This window comes from Lonchura striata, chromosome 3, assembly GCF_050655825.1.
Source record: "Lonchura striata isolate lonStrDom1 chromosome 3, ASM5065582v1, whole genome shotgun sequence".
Taxonomy (NCBI): Eukaryota; Metazoa; Chordata; class Aves; order Passeriformes; family Estrildidae; genus Lonchura; species Lonchura striata.
Window position 1 is genome coordinate 97,952,748 of NC_140705.1, and position 17,748 is coordinate 97,970,495.

The 17,748-nt window shown below is 40.8% G+C and overlaps 1 protein-coding gene across 2 annotated transcripts; it reads right to left on the bottom strand.

Annotated features, from left to right (window-relative positions):
• Positions 1-697: 697 nt before the first annotated feature.
• FBXO28 (F-box protein 28) lies at positions 698-17,056 on the bottom strand. Of its 2 annotated transcripts, XM_085575924.1 has the most exons (6): positions 16,813-17,056; positions 10,992-11,101; positions 9,919-10,057; positions 7,649-7,844; positions 6,283-6,390; positions 698-5,784 (listed from the first exon to the last, which is right to left on the bottom strand). In XM_085575924.1, the coding sequence occupies exons 1-6, from the start codon at positions 17,023-17,025 to the stop codon at positions 5,390-5,392; spliced, it is 1,161 nt and encodes a 386-aa protein (XP_085432050.1). In that variant the 5' UTR covers positions 17,026-17,056; the 3' UTR covers positions 698-5,389. The 2 variants fall into 2 exon arrangements, with proteins under 2 accessions (XP_085432050.1, XP_021399985.1); XM_021544310.4 differs by lacking the exon at positions 6,283-6,390 and having other exon boundaries at positions 2,708-5,784.
• Positions 17,057-17,748: the final 692 nt, after the last annotated feature.

Sequence of the window (17,748 nt, forward strand, 5' to 3'; positions counted from 1 at the left end):
AGGAGCAGCCCCCAGAGAGGGACAGGAGCAGCCCCCAGAGAGGGACAGGAGGAGCTGTCAGAGCGGGACAGGAGCAGCTATCAGGCCGTCCTAAACCTGCGCTCCCGTGAGCTGTCCTGGTCTGACCCTGTGCTTACAGGCCCCTGCCTAAAGGTACTGAACTACAACTCCAAACGCCTGTAACAAAGTCTGTTTCCTTCTCTTTTTGTGGTACGATATTTGAAGTTCTTTGACAAACTACTCTGTAAGAACTTACCTCCATTTAATCTGTCATTGCATGTATTTGTCATAAAACACTGACTGTGGGCTGTTCAGTGAGAAAGATTACCCTGTGCAGAAGTTGAACTACTGCTTGCTTGGAATTTTAGTTGCCCACTCAGAATAATCTACATCAGTAGATCAAAAATCCACTCAAATTAATCTAAATCAGCAGTAGTGATAAAAACAATGGAGGCTATTATCACAAAGTAAATTATGCCTTATCTCTTCAGGTAGTATTAGTATCTCAAGGTTATGATTCATGACTTAAAATGTGTTAGTAATAATGACTACAAAAGGTTTATGCCTACAAGCTACTGGAAGTCCCATATGCAGCAGGGCTCTTAGAGGGGAAATTCAACCCCTACTTGGAAATGTCTGCAATTCCATGAAGCAGTGGAAAAGGCACAGGAGCTATAAACAGCACTTTTGTGAATAGTTTGGTTTGCATGAATTTTAATTAGAGCACGTGAGGCTGGGATTTAGAAGTGAAAAACGCAGCAAGGAGGTGAGACATGGAAAAGGTTTTGCTCAGCCTTTCACTCCTCAGTCACAGAAGCTGAACTGTACAGACTGTGAAGACTGGTGCAGCATAAGAGGCAAAGCAGATGTTGAGATTTCATCAAGGCTCTGTGACCTTGCCAGGTTTACTTTTTGGTCAGTGACCATTTCACAATAAACCAGGAAACTTTGGGGTTGCCAGTGCAGCAGCTGACTGCAGAATTGCCAGGGTCACAAGTGTTTCACCCAGCTGCACTCCAAACACCACATATAACATTTCTGACAGCGTTCCCTTCTGGTTGGAGTTCAAATATTAGCACTGCTATCCATCATTGTGCTAAAGACCTCCTCATCCATGGGAAGGACCCTGCCAAAAGGAGTGTGGCAGCAGGAGCACTAGAGGAGTGACAGCACATCAGGAGTTCAGGCAGGTTTACAGCACTACAAACATACATAGGTTTGTAAATGGTCACGAATTTCAGTGGGGCAATGAAACAGAAGATCCTAGGTTTATAAACTAAACATTCCAGAGCAGTTAAACAAGGTTTAAACAACAACAACAATATATTAAATAGGAAAGCTTTGGACAATTTAATTGTCCAAGTGTACTGGAGAGCAAAGTGTCTTTCCTGTTTAATCACTGTGTTTAATTAGTCTGGCTTAAGCAGTCTGTGTAACAAATCCAGCCAAATTAGGCTTCAGCAAGCCAACAGTTTTTGTATCTGACATTCTCCATTCCAGAGACAGTGAGATCCAGTATCTACTGTCTTCAGCTGCACAAAGCTTAAACAAAAATCCTGGAATGTTCATTTACATGTGAACCAAAGCCAGGACTGCATCCTTAGAATGGGAAAGGTGAGATCCAGGCAGGAGAACTGCAGGAGTGGAGAACACATAGACAAGCGACCCGGCCCAGGTACAGTGTAAAGTAGCACAGAAATGCAACTTGAGTCAAACAGAACAGTTCACAACTAGCAAACATATTGCTGTAAAATAGTCCAAACTGAATTTACTGATTCATGAAGTTACAATCACTGAAATTTGCTAGTTACCCTCTTAATAGCATCAGGAACACCAAAGAATCAGAGAATCCTCTCCTGTGCTGAGACACATTCCACTATATACTCTATCATCCTATTTTCAAGAGACTCTTGATTTTGAAACTTCCTTTGGCAATCCTAGTGCTCCCTGCAATTTACTGTTAGAAGTTCTGAGTAAGAGCAATTAAGTTTCTGTTCAGTTCTGTCTTACCTTTTACATTAAGAAGTTACACACAGGCATCCTTTGTAGCATTAATGAATTCGGTGACTAACATGCAATGCTGAGTATCAGGAACTGACCAAGTTCCATTTGTTTCCATCTGTTTTTTCATCTATGGAATTTATCTGGTTAAGCAGGTTCTCTTTCTTCCTTCAGCACTTCTAGCTGTTACATCCACTAGCCCAGATTTGGAGGGTCCTTACATACTGTACTTACACAGAAGCTGTTCAGTTTGGGAAGCAAGATCTTGTCGCAAACAGCTTTTCCCTCAAAAAAGTACCACTATGGTACCTTTTGATGTCATTTTCACCATGCTCACTAGGTACACAAATTTGTAAAAAAAAAAAAAAATCCCCAACACTACTATGAAACGAAAAGCAGTTTCTAAGCAAGTGCTATTTTTAGAAAAGCAGTAAAGTTGGCCTCAGTAGTTTTAAGTTATTTCAAGAAACTAAATATAAGACACTTAAAATTGCATTCCCTGGCAGCTCTGGCCTTTCTTTCAGTTTCAGCCCTTGATTACTAAAACTGAACAGCGGCTGCAAATAAATCAATTTCTCATGTAATTTTGCAAACTACATGTCAGTCTCACTGGTTTAAGGCTCTCCCTCGAACAGATGATACAATCAGTAATCACTACAACACTACTTCGAGGCTGATAACCAACTCATATAAATGTACACAGGCATTGAGAGTGAAAAGAGGTTTAGTTTTACTTCAGGTGATTCATATATTGTAAAATTCATCCTTTTAACAAGGGACAATATGGTGTCAGAAATCAACGTTCCAGCTATTTTGTCCAAACAATTACTTCATTCTGGCTTTTTCTATATTTTTCTGGTATACATTCCAGCCAAGAGCCATCTGATGTCTCCCTCTCTGGGGTATGAAATAGAAAACACTAAAGGTGTACCTTTATTGTGGAATTTCCCAGAGCTGCCTTGTAGCCGTCCCCTCTACCCCTTAAGGTTCATGGGCCTCACTTCATTTCACTGTCAGCACATGGAGGAGCAGGATGCACCTGCAATCCTGGAGCACATGACACTTCCTTGAGCTGAAGATTCCAAGCTGGCACTGTTCCCAGAGAACATTTCCCATAACAATTGGCTGTTGTTTTCCAGATCAGTTTACTAACAGCTAGATTCCCCAACACATCCAGAAATGCTACTCTGGAGTGACCTGAAACGATTTGTGCACTGGGATGGTGGGGAGGAGAAATTGTCTGCATATTCTATAAATTAATAAAGAAATTGGAGTAGAAAATATCCAAAATGTATGAATAAACCTTTTCAGTAAATGAAAACCACAAGTTTATACTTGTTTGGAAGTATTAAAACACAAGTAGCTGGTAATTAGTCCATTACAGGATTTTTTTATCACAAATAACCATTCACTGAATTTGTATCACACACTGATTCCAGCTATCATGCTGACTCTTTGACTCAAAACATTTTAAAAACATTTCAAAAGTTATGCTTATATGCCAGTATTTTTAAGCTGATATCAGGTATCTGTCTCCAAGATAGATTTAGCTGTAAAAAACATCTGAGCTGTTTAAACCAGAACAGGCAAATGCTGCTTCAACAGTTTAAATCTGCTCCCAGATAGCCTTTTATAATTTCCTTGATGCTTTAGAAAAATGCCCCTTTTTTTTTTGAAAAGAAGTCAAACTACTCGAGAAGTTTATTTGAAAGCTAAATGTCTGTCAAATATGTAATGATACTTCTGGTACGAACTACTGTGTTTAGGAGTAAAAATTGTAGCTGAAGTTTCAGGAAAAATTTCAGTTTGATTATATAACATCTGATTATATAATATCTGACCAGACAGCTTCTGATTTTTTTTGGTGCTTTAAATACAGCCACTAGGTTATGCTGACAGCCATGCAAAATGAAACTGCACTTTAACCCACAGCAGTAATATCAAGATTGTGAACAGCTACAAATGCAGCATTTGCATTTTCAGTGCCATACCCACTTGAATTCAGAACCACTAAAAGACAAAGCAGCAGCTGGTTAAAAAAAGAAAACATAAGTCAAATTATAAAGCTACATAGTTTAGTACATTAAAACAAAACCAAGGACAATGGTATTTGTATAAGGTTCCAAAAATATACAGATGGCGGGGGGGGAATAATCACTGTACACAACTCTGAGGTGGTTAAAGTGACCAGAGAGACTGAACAGTGCAAGACATGCTTTTCCAGTTACAAGCTCAAAACAGAAGTGCAAAAGAAATTAAAGCTCTGTCTGAAGTGATTTACCTTTTAGGATAAGGAAAGCTTAGAATATTGTCATCAGTGTTACAGAGAAATTTCCACCCCAACCCCGACACAGACACATAAAATAGTTTTAAGTTTTACCATAATACAGCATTTCACTCAAATGATGTCCCCAGAGCTTGGTGACTCCAGGGACAGTTTGTAGGTGTTCAGACCCAAGTGATGCACAGGCAGCCTCTCCATCCTCCAGCTTTGGCTAACAGTAAATCCCTGCCTTCCAGGCAGGGCGGGTGGCAGCCACACAGCCCGGGCTCAAACGCTTCTGTCGCTCACCTCCCCAGAACACCTCGCTGCAAGGAAGCCGCTGTGCTGAAAGCAGAGACTGAGTTATGGCTGAGGAACAAAGAATTGCTTGATAGGTCTCTGTGCTCTCTCCCAGAGTTTGGAACAGTTTCAAGGCAAGTGCTTTTGGCAGGCTGACTAAGCTGTACATGCATCTATTCATGCAAATGTAGAATATGGCTCCCAAGACCTAGAACCAGGGTGTGTGCATGTGAAGACTGGATAGAAGACCCTTCCATGGAAGTTTATAAAAATATATAGCCAATACTGTAGCTTAGGAAGTCAGTTTTACTCATTACAGAGAACCCCAAAAAGTATTAACTACTTTTCAGACATTCCAGACAAGGTCACTTGTAACAAAAAAGGTCAAGTTCTCAAAAACACGGTTTTAAAAGCGGATCTTTCCTTCAAGTGAACAGGACATCTGATTTTACTCTTAACCATTAAGTCAGTTAAGACAATTTATTTAAGATTTCATGTGAACATATGCATAAACACAAATAAGTTTACTTTAAAACACATCTGCACGGAAAAAAAGGGTGCACATCTGCACCTGTCAAAACATAACAGAGCAGGTCTGGTTAGTATGTAGCTATTGCAAATCTTAAAGATTCTGTGCATTAGGCCCACCCATATAGAAAGCAGGGGAAAAGTCAATGAAAGAAAATCACTGTTCAAGTCTAAGTGGTGTTCTGAAGAGCCAGCAGCCTAAATGACGCCATGAAGCTGGTCACAGTATCCAAACAAGCAGGCCTGCATGGGCTATTAGAGCAGTGTATCCTCCTGAAGGCGCCATTTCCTCCCCAGTTATTTTCTGTTCCGAAGGCGTTTAGATTTCCTAGGACAGTCTGTGGAATCCACCGCCTTCCTCCGTTTCCTGGGAGATTGTTCATTTGAGCCGGAACCTGAAGAATTCCCTACTGTGCTCTCCATCACCTCTCGCAGCTTGCGCTCCAGCTCGGCCAAGCGGGCGTTCTGTTCCCCAATGATTTGGGTCTGCTCAAGCAGTTTCTGGTCTTGATCCTGGAGCTGCTTCTGCTGCTCCTGCACTTTGACGCGCAGCTCCGAGATCTCCCGCTTTAGCGCCGTCAGGCCCGTGCCGTTGGCTTTCACCTGCTGCTGCAGCTTGGTGACTTCCTGCCTGGAAGGGCTTTGCTTGGAGAACAGCTGCATTGTTGTCAGCGCTGCAGAAGGCCCTGGAACTTCAGAGAGAACTGTGATTAATACTCTGCAACTTACGGGTAGAAACGGTGTCCAGTGTTCATATTTTGCTTATCCCTACTTCCCACACATGAATCTGAATACCCATTGCAAGTCATGTGAACAGGCAAGCAGATTTACAGCCACTTAAGTGTCTAACAAGAACACGTTGTAATCTCAGAGCACAACCAGTTTAATTTAAAATACTTACAGCTTTTCAGTAGTCTGGAAAAGTTCCTAATTCATTTCCTGTATATGAGCCCCCCTCCTTTTGCTGTATCAAAAACTGTGTAGAACTACTGTGTTGTCACCTAGACTTAGTGTTACAGATGTTAAGACAAAATCCCACAAAACACCTCTAAATTACTTAATATGGAATAATTAAGACTGAATAAATATCTTTCATTAGACGAGCAAAATTCTACTGTCTTGGCTGCAGACAGCTAAAGTTCTACAAGTTTGTAGTTTGGAACTTAACAAGGTATTTCAGTATAACTTACATTTTAGAAGAAAGGAATTTATTTTCCATGCTTCTTTAGAATCACTCCTCCTAAGCACTAAAACCATACTGGAATCTGAGCTTGGAACTGCTGATTCTAATAAAGTTCCTGCAAATCAAGGAGACTAACAGCTACTGTATAATTTCTTTCACTTTTTCTGCCATAAAAGATATCTATCACTTTTTCTATCTATATATTCTTCTAGCAATGCTGTGTAATTAAGGTGCAACTTAAGTGCTCTACAGACAGAAAAGTCTGGAACAGTCATCCTCATTTTCCTCCTTTTTTTCCATTAGGATGCCAGCACAGCTACCATTATGTGACACTAAGGGGCTGCTATTGGAGAGGTTATGCCCTTCCCTCAACATGAGAGAGGCATTTTATGCACTACAAAACCTTGGCCTTGAAAAGTTGATTGCTATCAGCGGTAGATTTCGGCAATACTTCCTCAGCTGATAGGCTCAGTATATACTAATACATATAATTTTTAAAAAATTAACCCATATATAATTTTAAAAAAGGTATATAATTATAAAAGTTAAAGTACAATTAGCAGGATATGCTAAAGGTGGCATACACACTTATGGCTAAAAGGATAGACAGGACATACAAGAAACAAAACCATCTGCAGTTAGGCGTATTGTTTTTGCTTAAGAGTATTTTTTCCCCCAATTTTTACTAAGTTATCCTTCTAGAGAGTTAAATTTCACAGTTCCTAAAATGTGAACATATCGTCTATACTGAAAATTCTACAATTTTACCAATCTTTTGCCTTTTACCATTACGATAACTTCAGCCAAGAGGCAACTACCTTAGAGTTTGGTTCACATAAGTTCTGGAAAGTCTGACAGAGTATTTGAAGGATCAGTTTAATAGGTTATTTACAGACTGTTAATTTAATTGACTTTTCACTATTACCTGTAACTATTTTGCTTGTTAGTGCATAAAATAGTAACTCCAGTAAAGTAAAAAAAAACTCATTCCAGCCCTCTATGTACTACTACAGCTTAGGCAAATTCATTTGCAACTTGTTCTAAAAATAAAAGGCATCGAGTTGTCATCTCATGTGCCAAATTTCAATCAAATGCAGTGATAGTCTCATTCATTGGTGGCACAAAAGCATTTGTTTAACACATACACACTATACATAATTCTAATATACATTCAAGTGACTGTTCTTTTAGTGGTACAAAGGCTCCTTAAATTTCAAAGCAAATGAATTTCAGTTAGTATTCTTAAGAAACAAGTATCATCAATATTTATGTAATAAAGCTCCCATTTAAGGGAGGGAGCTTAGAAAACATACAGTGCTGTGATTTTTTAAAGAACAACTAAATAAAACTTAACTATACGTTGGAATTAATACCTGGGGCAGTTCCTATTAGACGTCCCGATACATCTGACCCAGGCATCTTTCTTTTCAGTATTGGAACAATCTTCTCATCAAAATATTCCATAGCCATGGAGGAAATGTCCCTTAGTTCTTGAAGAACTTCATGAGCTCTCTGAGGAGCTCTTGTAGAGTTTACATATCTTAGCACTCGATAAATTTCATCTATTACCTAAAACATTTAAGAAGAATTAGGATTTTCTGATAAAGGCAAGATTATTTCAGTTTGTTCTAGGAATTCAGGCATATTCAGGGGGTTTTTACCACATAACAGTTGCACACCACTGTGTGTTTTAGTTCCAGATCAGCTTTTTGAAGTGTTGCTAATGATATTTCAGAGAAGCTATTCATTTAATGTATCACAACAGCTCTCTTCAAAGTCATGAAATAATGCTCACTGGGTGAAATTTGAAGTACAGCCATAGTTGGTTTGCAAGTTACATAATCTATACTCAGCAGAGCATGATCATTTCCTTAAAATCTGAGGCAGGTCAAGAGAGGAGTGCTGGTCTCTTAGCCAAAGCCATACAGGTATTTTGCACAGGATTAAGGATGTTTGAAGAACACACATCAGGACCTTGCAATACAGTTGCACCTTCTGTTCTGCTAAAGGAAGCTTAGCTAAAAAGTCCCAAAAGCGAGACAAGACCTAAGTTTCTCATCAAGCAACAAACAACAAATGACTGCTCCAATTTCACCCATTTTATATCCTGTTAGCAACAACATGAATATGAAACCTTGCAGCAGTGCTCTGCTATCACACAGAATGCTGAACCTCAAACCAGGATTTGCATATTCTAACACAAATTCACTTCCTGGCAGTTCTATGGTGAAATTTCCTGAGGGAAGCAAAGTAGGTGGGACGGAAACCACAGACTGTAAGTGAACACTAAGCCTTGAATCTGATTGACCAACATATTAATTAATGGGTGAACTGGTAACTGCTGAGAGAGCAGGAGCGCTAGCAATCTCACACACTAAGTAAATAGTTAAAAAAAAAAAAAATCACCACCAACTTTTTACCAGTTGTATCAAAATAAAATCACAGTACTTACAAGTTGGTGCCCACAAGGAAAATCAAGCTCACCTGCCCAAGTCCTGCACACCCCTGGTCTAGGATGAGTACTACATTTCCCTCTACTCTTCAGAACAGTAAAGCAACATTTTTTTTTTAATATCTCATCTACCATGTAACTATCAGGGACTTAAATTAATTTGACTTCATTAATTTTTTAAAAATACATGGTATATTAAAAATATAATGTAAATTCAAATAAGAATATAATTTAAAATGAATTAAATATCAAATAAACAAGAATGTACATAAATAGTTATTTCTTCAAGACAAGAATACATTCCACACCACAGTTTATCCTACCAGTGTATGCATAAATGCCTGCATGCTTCCCCAGAATCCAAGAGATAACTTTTCTATTCATCTCACTGCAATTCAGTTCTCTGCCCACAAAAAAAGTAACACCAACATATCCAAACCCTACATGGGAAGATCAATGACTAGAGCATTAGGATAATGTTCACTGATCTCATTTAATCCCTGAGCTGTACCAGTCTTCCTCTGAGCAGGATTTTGTCAATTCCCCTGTGCACTGGTGATTTCACAGCTTATAAAACATCGGTATCTCCAATGTACATCTTGCCTACATAATTTATATTTAATGCTGGGCTGGTATTCTAAAACACCAGGACTGTTCAGTAATGCTCCCATTTAACACACTTTACATATAAAACTAATTCCACCTACTGTACAAAAAATATACCATCCACTGTGATACTGAACAGTGTTTTGACATACTGAATATCTTAATTCAATTAACCTGAAGTACTCAAACCCTTAAGAAGGTGCCTAAAATCATGACTCATGATTGACTGAGTACTTAGTATTATGTGTAAACTAAATTACTACATCTTCAGATGGCCTGATCACGTGTTTCTTTCTAAAAGGTTGTAGAAGATGAGTATATCACAAGTCAAACATCAGAATCAAGAGAGAACCTAAGGGCAAATAGAAATCTAATTTAAAATAATTAATATTTAAATACAGCCTGGTTTATTCATTTCAGACTGCCTGGTAAAACATAGTACTGGTTTGTAGGTTTATTTACAAGTGTGTATATATATATATATATACACACAATATCAATTTTTCCCAGCTGTGCTAGGTTAAGTTACACAATCCTATTTTTTAAATATAGATAAATATTCACATAATATGGTCTGCATTTTACCTTTCCAGGTATGAAGCAACAAAGATTGGAATCCACATACTTCATGAAAGTCATATTTAGAAGAGAGAGTCTCGTTTCCACAGCAGCGAGGATGTCTGCATGGCGAGCTAATGAATGGTTTCTCCTTTCTGACTCCCGTCTGGAAAACAGACCACAAGGTGACACTGATTTAAAAAATTGAACTGTAACATTTGTCAATTTCATTTCACCCCTAAAACCACTAACATTTGTCTTCACAGAAACAACAGATACTGACTGAGACCCAGCTAGTAACAGCATACTACACTTTCTTAGACAAAATTTGTTCTCTATATAATTACAATACATATGTGCTCCATAAATTTTGTATGTAATTGAGGACTATTTAAGAAGAAGACTGCAATACTAACTAGCAGGAGACACTGAGTCAGAGTGAATATATTTATCCCACTCACTCATATGGTCGGTACTTCAATGCAATTGAAATAATAAATGTAATATATTAGTAGTGAAGTTTATGTAGTGAAGAACTACTACGACATTTAGGTTGAGATAGAAACACTTTTTGGTAAAGGATTGCTATGCTAAGTAGCATTTAGTTTTTTCACTCTCACTGGGAAATCTGTTAGGACACAGCAGCACCTACATTTATTCAATGGAAGAGGAAGAAAGACATTGCTTTAGTGAGAAACCAGTTCCCAGTAATGCTCACATGTCAAATCCCTCTTCCTTGTTCCCATTTAATCCTTGCCAATTAAAAACTTTGCTCTTTTTTTCAAGCAGTATATTTGATAAATCATCAGTGAAGGCAGTTGGTCTTGAAAAGGAATGGCATTTATTCATTCCCAGGAATCCTTGTTTGATTTGCCAGAAGAGTAATACAGAACCCAGACTTCTCTGTTTGAAACACCAGACACACTTTTCACACCACAAGGTGCTTTTAGGAATTAAAGAAAAAAAAAAAAAAAAGGCAAATGTAACTCAAATTTTCAAGATCTATAAGAGAATTAGCCAGAAAGGAATTCCTTTTCAATAGTCTGTTTAAATGAATCTAACACAATTAAATTTAATTCCAGTTTTTAACTGGTACATACCTTGGAAGTTGAGCTTTAACTTGCTTTTGACACAAGTTGTGGTATCTTTCCACTTTCAGAAATCCCTGATTTAACATTCTCTGGCAAACCAAGTCCATTCGCTTACAAACCTGTATTTAAGTAAAAAGAAATCTTAAGGCTCAATTAAGGCCACAAGTCACTTTTATCTTATCCCTACTTGCCAGGTAGCAAAAGATTCTCTTACTGTTTTTTGCTCAATTTCAACAAGCAAAAACTGCAGTTGAGATTAAGACATCCCCATCTCCACCAAAGATCATGATACTCCAAAAAGGAGCAGCTATGTTTCACACAGTTCACAAATAAATCTGTTGATTTTGCCTAACAAGAGACAGTAGGCTGAATTCCTCTGATTTTAATGGAAATTGCAAATGCCAAAGCCTGGATTTTAGCATGGTCTCCAGGTTGATTCTGGTAGATGAAATATTTTGTAGTCTCAAAAATAGAAACCTTTAAAGACAAGAAATCATGGTGGTTTTCCTCCAGTGTTTAAGGCTCATGTTTCTGAAGTCAACCACAATTAAATTTAAAAACACATGGAAAACATTGGACATGGAACAAGATTTTCCTTTTTGTATAAGAAAGTATTTTCTCCTTTGTTTAAATTATTCCTTTATTTGCTGTTGGACAGCAATAGTCTCAGGGGTTTATTGCACCACAGATTTAGGAAGAAGGGTCACAAAGAGCTACAGAAGATATATTAAACTACTAAAGTTAAACCTTCACAAAGTTACCAGTTACAGGACAAAGCCAACTCATACAAAAGTTTAAAGCAGTTGCTATTCAATTCTGAAGATGCAAGGGTAGCTGCTCTTTAAAATAGTTTTGGTTTTGTTGGGATTTTTTAGGTACTAAAGTCCACAGCTCCCACAGTGACCCCACTTGCCAATAAATACACTTTTTTTTTAATAAACACTCCTTTCCTCCATAGACTCATCATTTCATAACTTTAAAGTCTATGTAAGTTTATACCTTGAGGAAGTAGATTCTCACCTCTCCCAAAAAAACCTGCAATTACTTTGTGTAATGCCTTCTGTATAAAAAGAAAGAAGTTCTGCTTTGTGTCCCAAGTTCTGTGAGAACTGACCACTTTCAGACAGATCTGTGTGGTCAGACCATTAAGCAGTGACTCTGGATCTGTCTGTGCTCCTTGGTGTGAGATCTTTCTGGTTAACAAAGAAGGATCAGACAGGCAAACGGCAGAGGGAGAGTCTCAGCACACTCTGCCCCACATTCAGTGATCCAGTTAAATCATCTCCTGTGTATAATGAAAAATGCTGGCCCTTCCTACAGGAAGGAGGAAATCGATCTTCCCTGAGCTCGTAGCTCCAGGGGTGCACGGATTTAAATCGTTTTTGAGCCAAGGCTTTGCAGCCTTCTCGCAGCTCTAGTGGCACCGAATCCCTGAAGCAGGAACTGGGACCTGCACAGGGCTGCGTCAGCTCCGCAGTGACCGGGCACCAGAGGAAAACATCGCCAGCCACGCTCAGCTCCGCGCTCGGAGGCGGCGAGAGGCTTTAACCTGGCGCACAGTGACATCTGCCGGCAGAGGCCCCAGGGAGCTGCAGCCCACCGCACGAACCACACTGGGGTTTTTAACCTTCCTCCTCTTCCTGCCCTACACCGCATGAAGGATTATTTGCTCCAATTTGTCAACGTTACCCATATTTAGCCAATAATCAGTCTAGAACCCAAACGCCGGGACCACCAGAAATCAAAACTGTTTCCAACTTATGTTACCAATCATCTCATAATTCTCAGAAGGTTCACTACATAAACCATAGAGCATCTGGATTTATAAGAACAATATATCTCTTCTAGACTGCACAGTCAGTCATACACAAAGTAGCATCATTACACTTTTAGGTGTCCATAGCAGTCCAAGACAGTTTGATATTACCTATTCAACAGATCTTAAGTTTCATTTCCTTATCCTTGTATGTGCAATTTTGGTGAATATTTTATTATTTTAGTCACAGAGCTAAAAGAGGCTGTGTTTCCTCAAAGGTCAAGTCCAACCAGACCCTGTACTCAAATTTCAGGGTTAGAAAGGTATTCCAAATCCGTGTAAAAAAGCAGAAAGAGGTTGCTTCTTCATGTACTGACTTTTATGTGATAACAGCTTTCTATGATCCTATAAATTAATTTTCCACTTCATTTGTAAACAAACTGACACAAACTACGAACTTCCTTTAAAAGCATGTTTTATTTCTTCTAAGCTTCACTACCAGATAACCAATTCCAAAACAAATATAAAATATCCTAGAGTATTTAGATTCGATACATGTTATTTTTCTTAGATAGTACACTGGCACCATGTTCCATAAAATGCCTTTTTTAGGGTAAAAAAAGTGGCAAAATGCTTATAACTTCATCAAGAAACTTTAAAATAGAAATGCCTGTAAATACAGACTGAAATTGGGAATATTAAATACAGACTGAAACTGGGAATATTAAAGCCATGCTGTCCAAGGGCTATCAGTCCTTACTTGTGCTGTGCGGGAAATAAGCACAAGTTTGCTACAGAATCAATGTAATTCTGACATGTGTCAGAATCCAAGAAAATTTTCTCAGAGTGTTCATGGAAGGAGGTGTGGGCTGTGTGATTTTAATCATGCTTGTTGTAGTAATAGCCTGAATGGAAGTGCCTTTCCAAGCTCAGACACATGACTGAAAAATAAACTGGAATTTAAGAATTTCATTATTATCCCACTGAGGTAAAATTTTCAAAGCTTCTAAAGTCACTAAAAATGTCCCTGTAAAAGGAGCCTTCAAAAGCTGGAAGATAGTGAGCTTCCCTCTCAGCATGCACAATAGGCTCGTCCAGAGCATTACAGCTTCAGACATTGGCATCTTTGGGGTTTTCTGTGTTTCTCTCATGGGGATCATCAGAGGAAGTAGATTAAATAAATACTCAAAAGGGCTGAAAGCAAAATGCTGCTGCTTTTTCCTCTCATTCACTTTGTCTGAACAAAAGTTTGAGGGCTCAAGGTTCCCCTCATTTCAGACAGGACTGCTCTCTGAATACCTATTGTTTAATCTCTGCTCCTTGGATCTACTTCACTGCTTAACCTGTAGGTGCTTCATTCATGCTTTCACACGCAGTAACCCCAGGAATAGCAGAAAGCATTATACTCAGGAAAGCAAGTGCTTTTTGCACAATGAGGGGCCCATGGTCTTGGCTTGCCTGATGGCAATCATCACAAGCAGGAAATGTTCTTTACCTCATCCTTTGATGACAGAAAAAGACTTCTGGATCTTATGCCTGAGATTATGCTCCTCATTATGCTCCACATAAACAATGCACATTCCTATCTCCATTTCAATCTGAAAACATTCTGGTGTTCTATGTCCTCCTACCCAGCCAACTCCTCAGTCTGTTGTTTTGTATACACTGTAGATCTAAATCCAGCTCAATTCAGAGACTTTATTTCTTATGGATCACTGAGCTAAGGTCATCCAAAATAAAAAGCACATTAAGACATCCATTCCTTCCATGCTGGGATCCAGAAAATGCATCAAAATTATTGGTTTAGGGAATGCACTTTTTTTTTTTTGTCTAAACATGTATGATAAGACTTTGTTTACGTTGATTGTTGTCCTGGATTTTCCTGCCTTCCTCAAGATGCTTTATCCCATGGAATCCCACATTCTAAGGGGTAATGAACCTGCTTTTGGGCATGTTTCTAATATGCACGAGATCAGAGCAATTTAATATCTGTCACTCAATTAATGTGCTCCTGCAATGTATCTTTAGCACAATACTACTTACTATAAGATACATTCATTCATCTTTGATAAGCAGCTCAAGTCAGTCCTCACAGAAAACAAAAATGTACTGTTTGTGCAAGGTCTTTCCAAAGGCTACTTGCCACCTTTAAAAATCCCAAAGTAATGAAATTTCATTATGAATTTATGCCTGGGAACTGCTATTTTTAAAGGCTACCTTAATTCTCTGACAACAGCACCTGGAGCTATGAAGAACATTCAGTGTCTGCCTCTCAGTGAGCTGTCAAAAGAACACCTTCAGCTCTGAACAGCCATCTGAAAGACCCAGCTGATCAAGCTTATGGGCTCAAACCAGAAAGGCTCTGATTCTTTACATTACTTCTGGTTAACAAAAGGCTACTTTCTTCTCACAAGAATGCTCATAATGCCTTCTGATGTACTTAAAGGAATAGTTGGGAATTTGATGGAGATTACTTTTCTTGGCTGCCACTGACTCCAAAACTCAAAGTAGGGAAAGACCAACTGAATAGTTTCTTTCCTTTTACGCCCAGTATTGTTCTACATATGTTTTAAAGTTGGTATTTATCAAGTCTGGTTTTGCATATTTTTGAAAGTTCTGAAAAGGGCAGTCCTCTTCTAGAAAAAGGAACTTGGAAGTGCTATACAAGAGAGCATAAAAGTGTCACATTTGACTTCCTAAGCTCCAGTGAGAGTTAAACAGCTGGTTTAGTCCTGACATCCTCACCTTTGCTACTCTCACCTTCACTGCCAACAGAGCATTACAAACACTTAGAGCTAGAGAAAGAAAAAGCCTTCTGCAGACTTGTGAGAGTTCCCACAGCACTACCATTCATAAGATGCACTGGGAAAGCTGCAGCCACGGGCTATGCCTGGCGTTGCAATTCTGAGCCTGAAACGTGGCATATCCAAACAGCACGCAAGATACTTCCCTTCCCCATGGTCAAACTGCAAGTACCACCTGTGATCTTGGGGATGTCCTGTGCAGGGCCTGGAGTTGGACTCGTGGCTCAGGCTGTTCTGTGGTTCTCAAGTACCGCATCTTTTTTACAGATCCACTACTCTCACAGAAGAAGCTGAATTCTTCAGGGGCCTGACAGCACACTCTAGAAATATTCAGGAACTGGTATGCTTGGGGTAGTATAAATGAGAACAGATTTTCTGCTTGAAGAGCTTTTGGTTTAAGTTACAGTCAGGATGCAACACTTCAGGTTGCTGATCCAAGACACAGTCCAATTTCCTGCATAAATACACTTGTAATATTATCCAGTTTAGACTAATAGAGTTCTTAAAATAGAAACGGTACAGTGCATGCACATTTACTAAGAGTTACATAAGCTGTGCATTAATTCCCTATTATTCCATTTACAACCTCGTAAGAGATTCAGTAAGACAGCAGCTTATCATAATATGACATAGTTTACATCAGGCTGCTTATGCAGGCAGTTAAATATTGATATACATTGATCTCCTCACTGTCAGCTGCGGGGTTTTTTGGCATTATCAAGTTCAGAGGTGCAGACACTATATCTTATTAATTACAAATCCACTAAGACTGCAAGAAGCAAGCAGTCTTTTTTTTTTAAACATCTTCTTTTTTTGACCCACATTTCTAGATAGGGGAAGATTCTTGGAGCAGCAGGCTCACCACCTCCTACACTTGTAGGCTTAAGCCCTATAAGCAAAAATAAACACACGTATGAGACACAATAGACTACCCACCCCAACCAGTCACTAGGAGAAATCAGCTGCCAGCAGCCCGGTGCTTTCTCACAGAGCGTGAAAGAAATGAAAGAAGTAAGAGACATATACAGGTATAAAGAGCTTTAGGAATACGTGTATGGAAGCGCACACGGAGAGCGAAGAAGGGATAAAGCTCGATCCCACCCCACCTCATCCAGCCCCTTCCCTGGGAGAGCAGCAGCCCGGCGGGGGGCGCCGGGGCCGCCGCCACCCCCGCACCTGCCCGAGCCGGGCGGGCTGAGCCCGGCGGGCTGAGCCCGGTCCCGGCCGCAGCGGGGCCCCCGCCCCGCCGCCTCCCCTCCGCGGCCCCTACCAAGCGCAGCTGGCTCGTCTCATCGTAGGACAGGAAGCTGAGGATGCTCTCGATAGCCACGATGGGCAGCCCCATGAGCGTGTTGCTCTGAGGTGGCGGCTCCATGGGCGCCAGCGGCTCGGCGGCCTCCGGCAGCGGGGCCGGGGAGAGCCGCGCCGAGCCCGGGGCGCCGCCTTCGCCCTCCGACACGAGCCGCTCCTCCGGCGCCGCCATCTTGCAGCCCGTCCTTCCTCCGCGGGGGGACGGTACCGCCTCTCTGTGACGCCTCTTCCGCAGCCGTCACGGGCGGCCCCGCCCCGGCATTCCCGCAGGGAGTGAGGGAAACGGCGCCTCGGTGCTGCCGCGGCGGCTCCTGAGGGCTGCGGTCGCTCCCCTTGCCCGGGGAGCCGTTCGCGGGCGGGTGCCAGAGGGATGGTGGGATGGTGTCCGGCTCATCTCGGCGGTGCCTAGGGACAGGACGAGGAGCAAGAGCCGTAGATTAAAACACGAGAAGTTCGCCAACTCGAGGGAGAATTTTTTAAGCTGGGGGTGGCAGAGAACTGGAACAGCTGCCCAGGGAGGTTGTGGAGTCTCCCTCTCGAGAGTCATTCAGACCCCCACCTGAGCGCGTTCCTGTGTCACCTGCTCCAGGTGACCCTGCCTGGGAGGGGGGATTGGACTGGTGATCTCCAAATCCAACCCTAATTGGATTGGGAAAAAATCGATTCTGTGATTCCCATGCAGGATTCCCACTCTCCTTGAGGAGTTTCCCTAATACCCAACCTGAACTTCCCCCGAGGCGGCTTTGGAGCATCCCCTCATGTGCTACGGCTGGAGGCCGGAGAGAAGGGATGGGCGCCTCCCTCTCCATGCCCCTCTGAGGAAACTGCGTGGGAAGGACCCCCCGAGCTCCGTGGGTGCTGCTGCGCAGGAGTCCGGCAGTGCTCCGCCCGCACA

Excerpts from the sequence above, each read along its gene's own strand:
- FBXO28 (XM_085575924.1), bottom strand. The coding sequence starts at position 17,025 with ATGGCGGCGCCGGAGGAGCGGCTCGTGTCGGAGGGCGAAGGCGGCGCC. Across the intron at positions 10,058-10,991 it reads GTTAAAGCTCAACTTCCAAG|ACGGGAGTCAGAAAGGAGAA; the intron begins GTATGTACCAGT and ends TCTGTTTTCCAG. Across the intron at positions 6,391-7,648 it reads TCTAATAGGAACTGCCCCAG|GAACTTTATTAGAATCAGCA; the intron begins GTATTAATTCCA and ends CTTGATTTGCAG.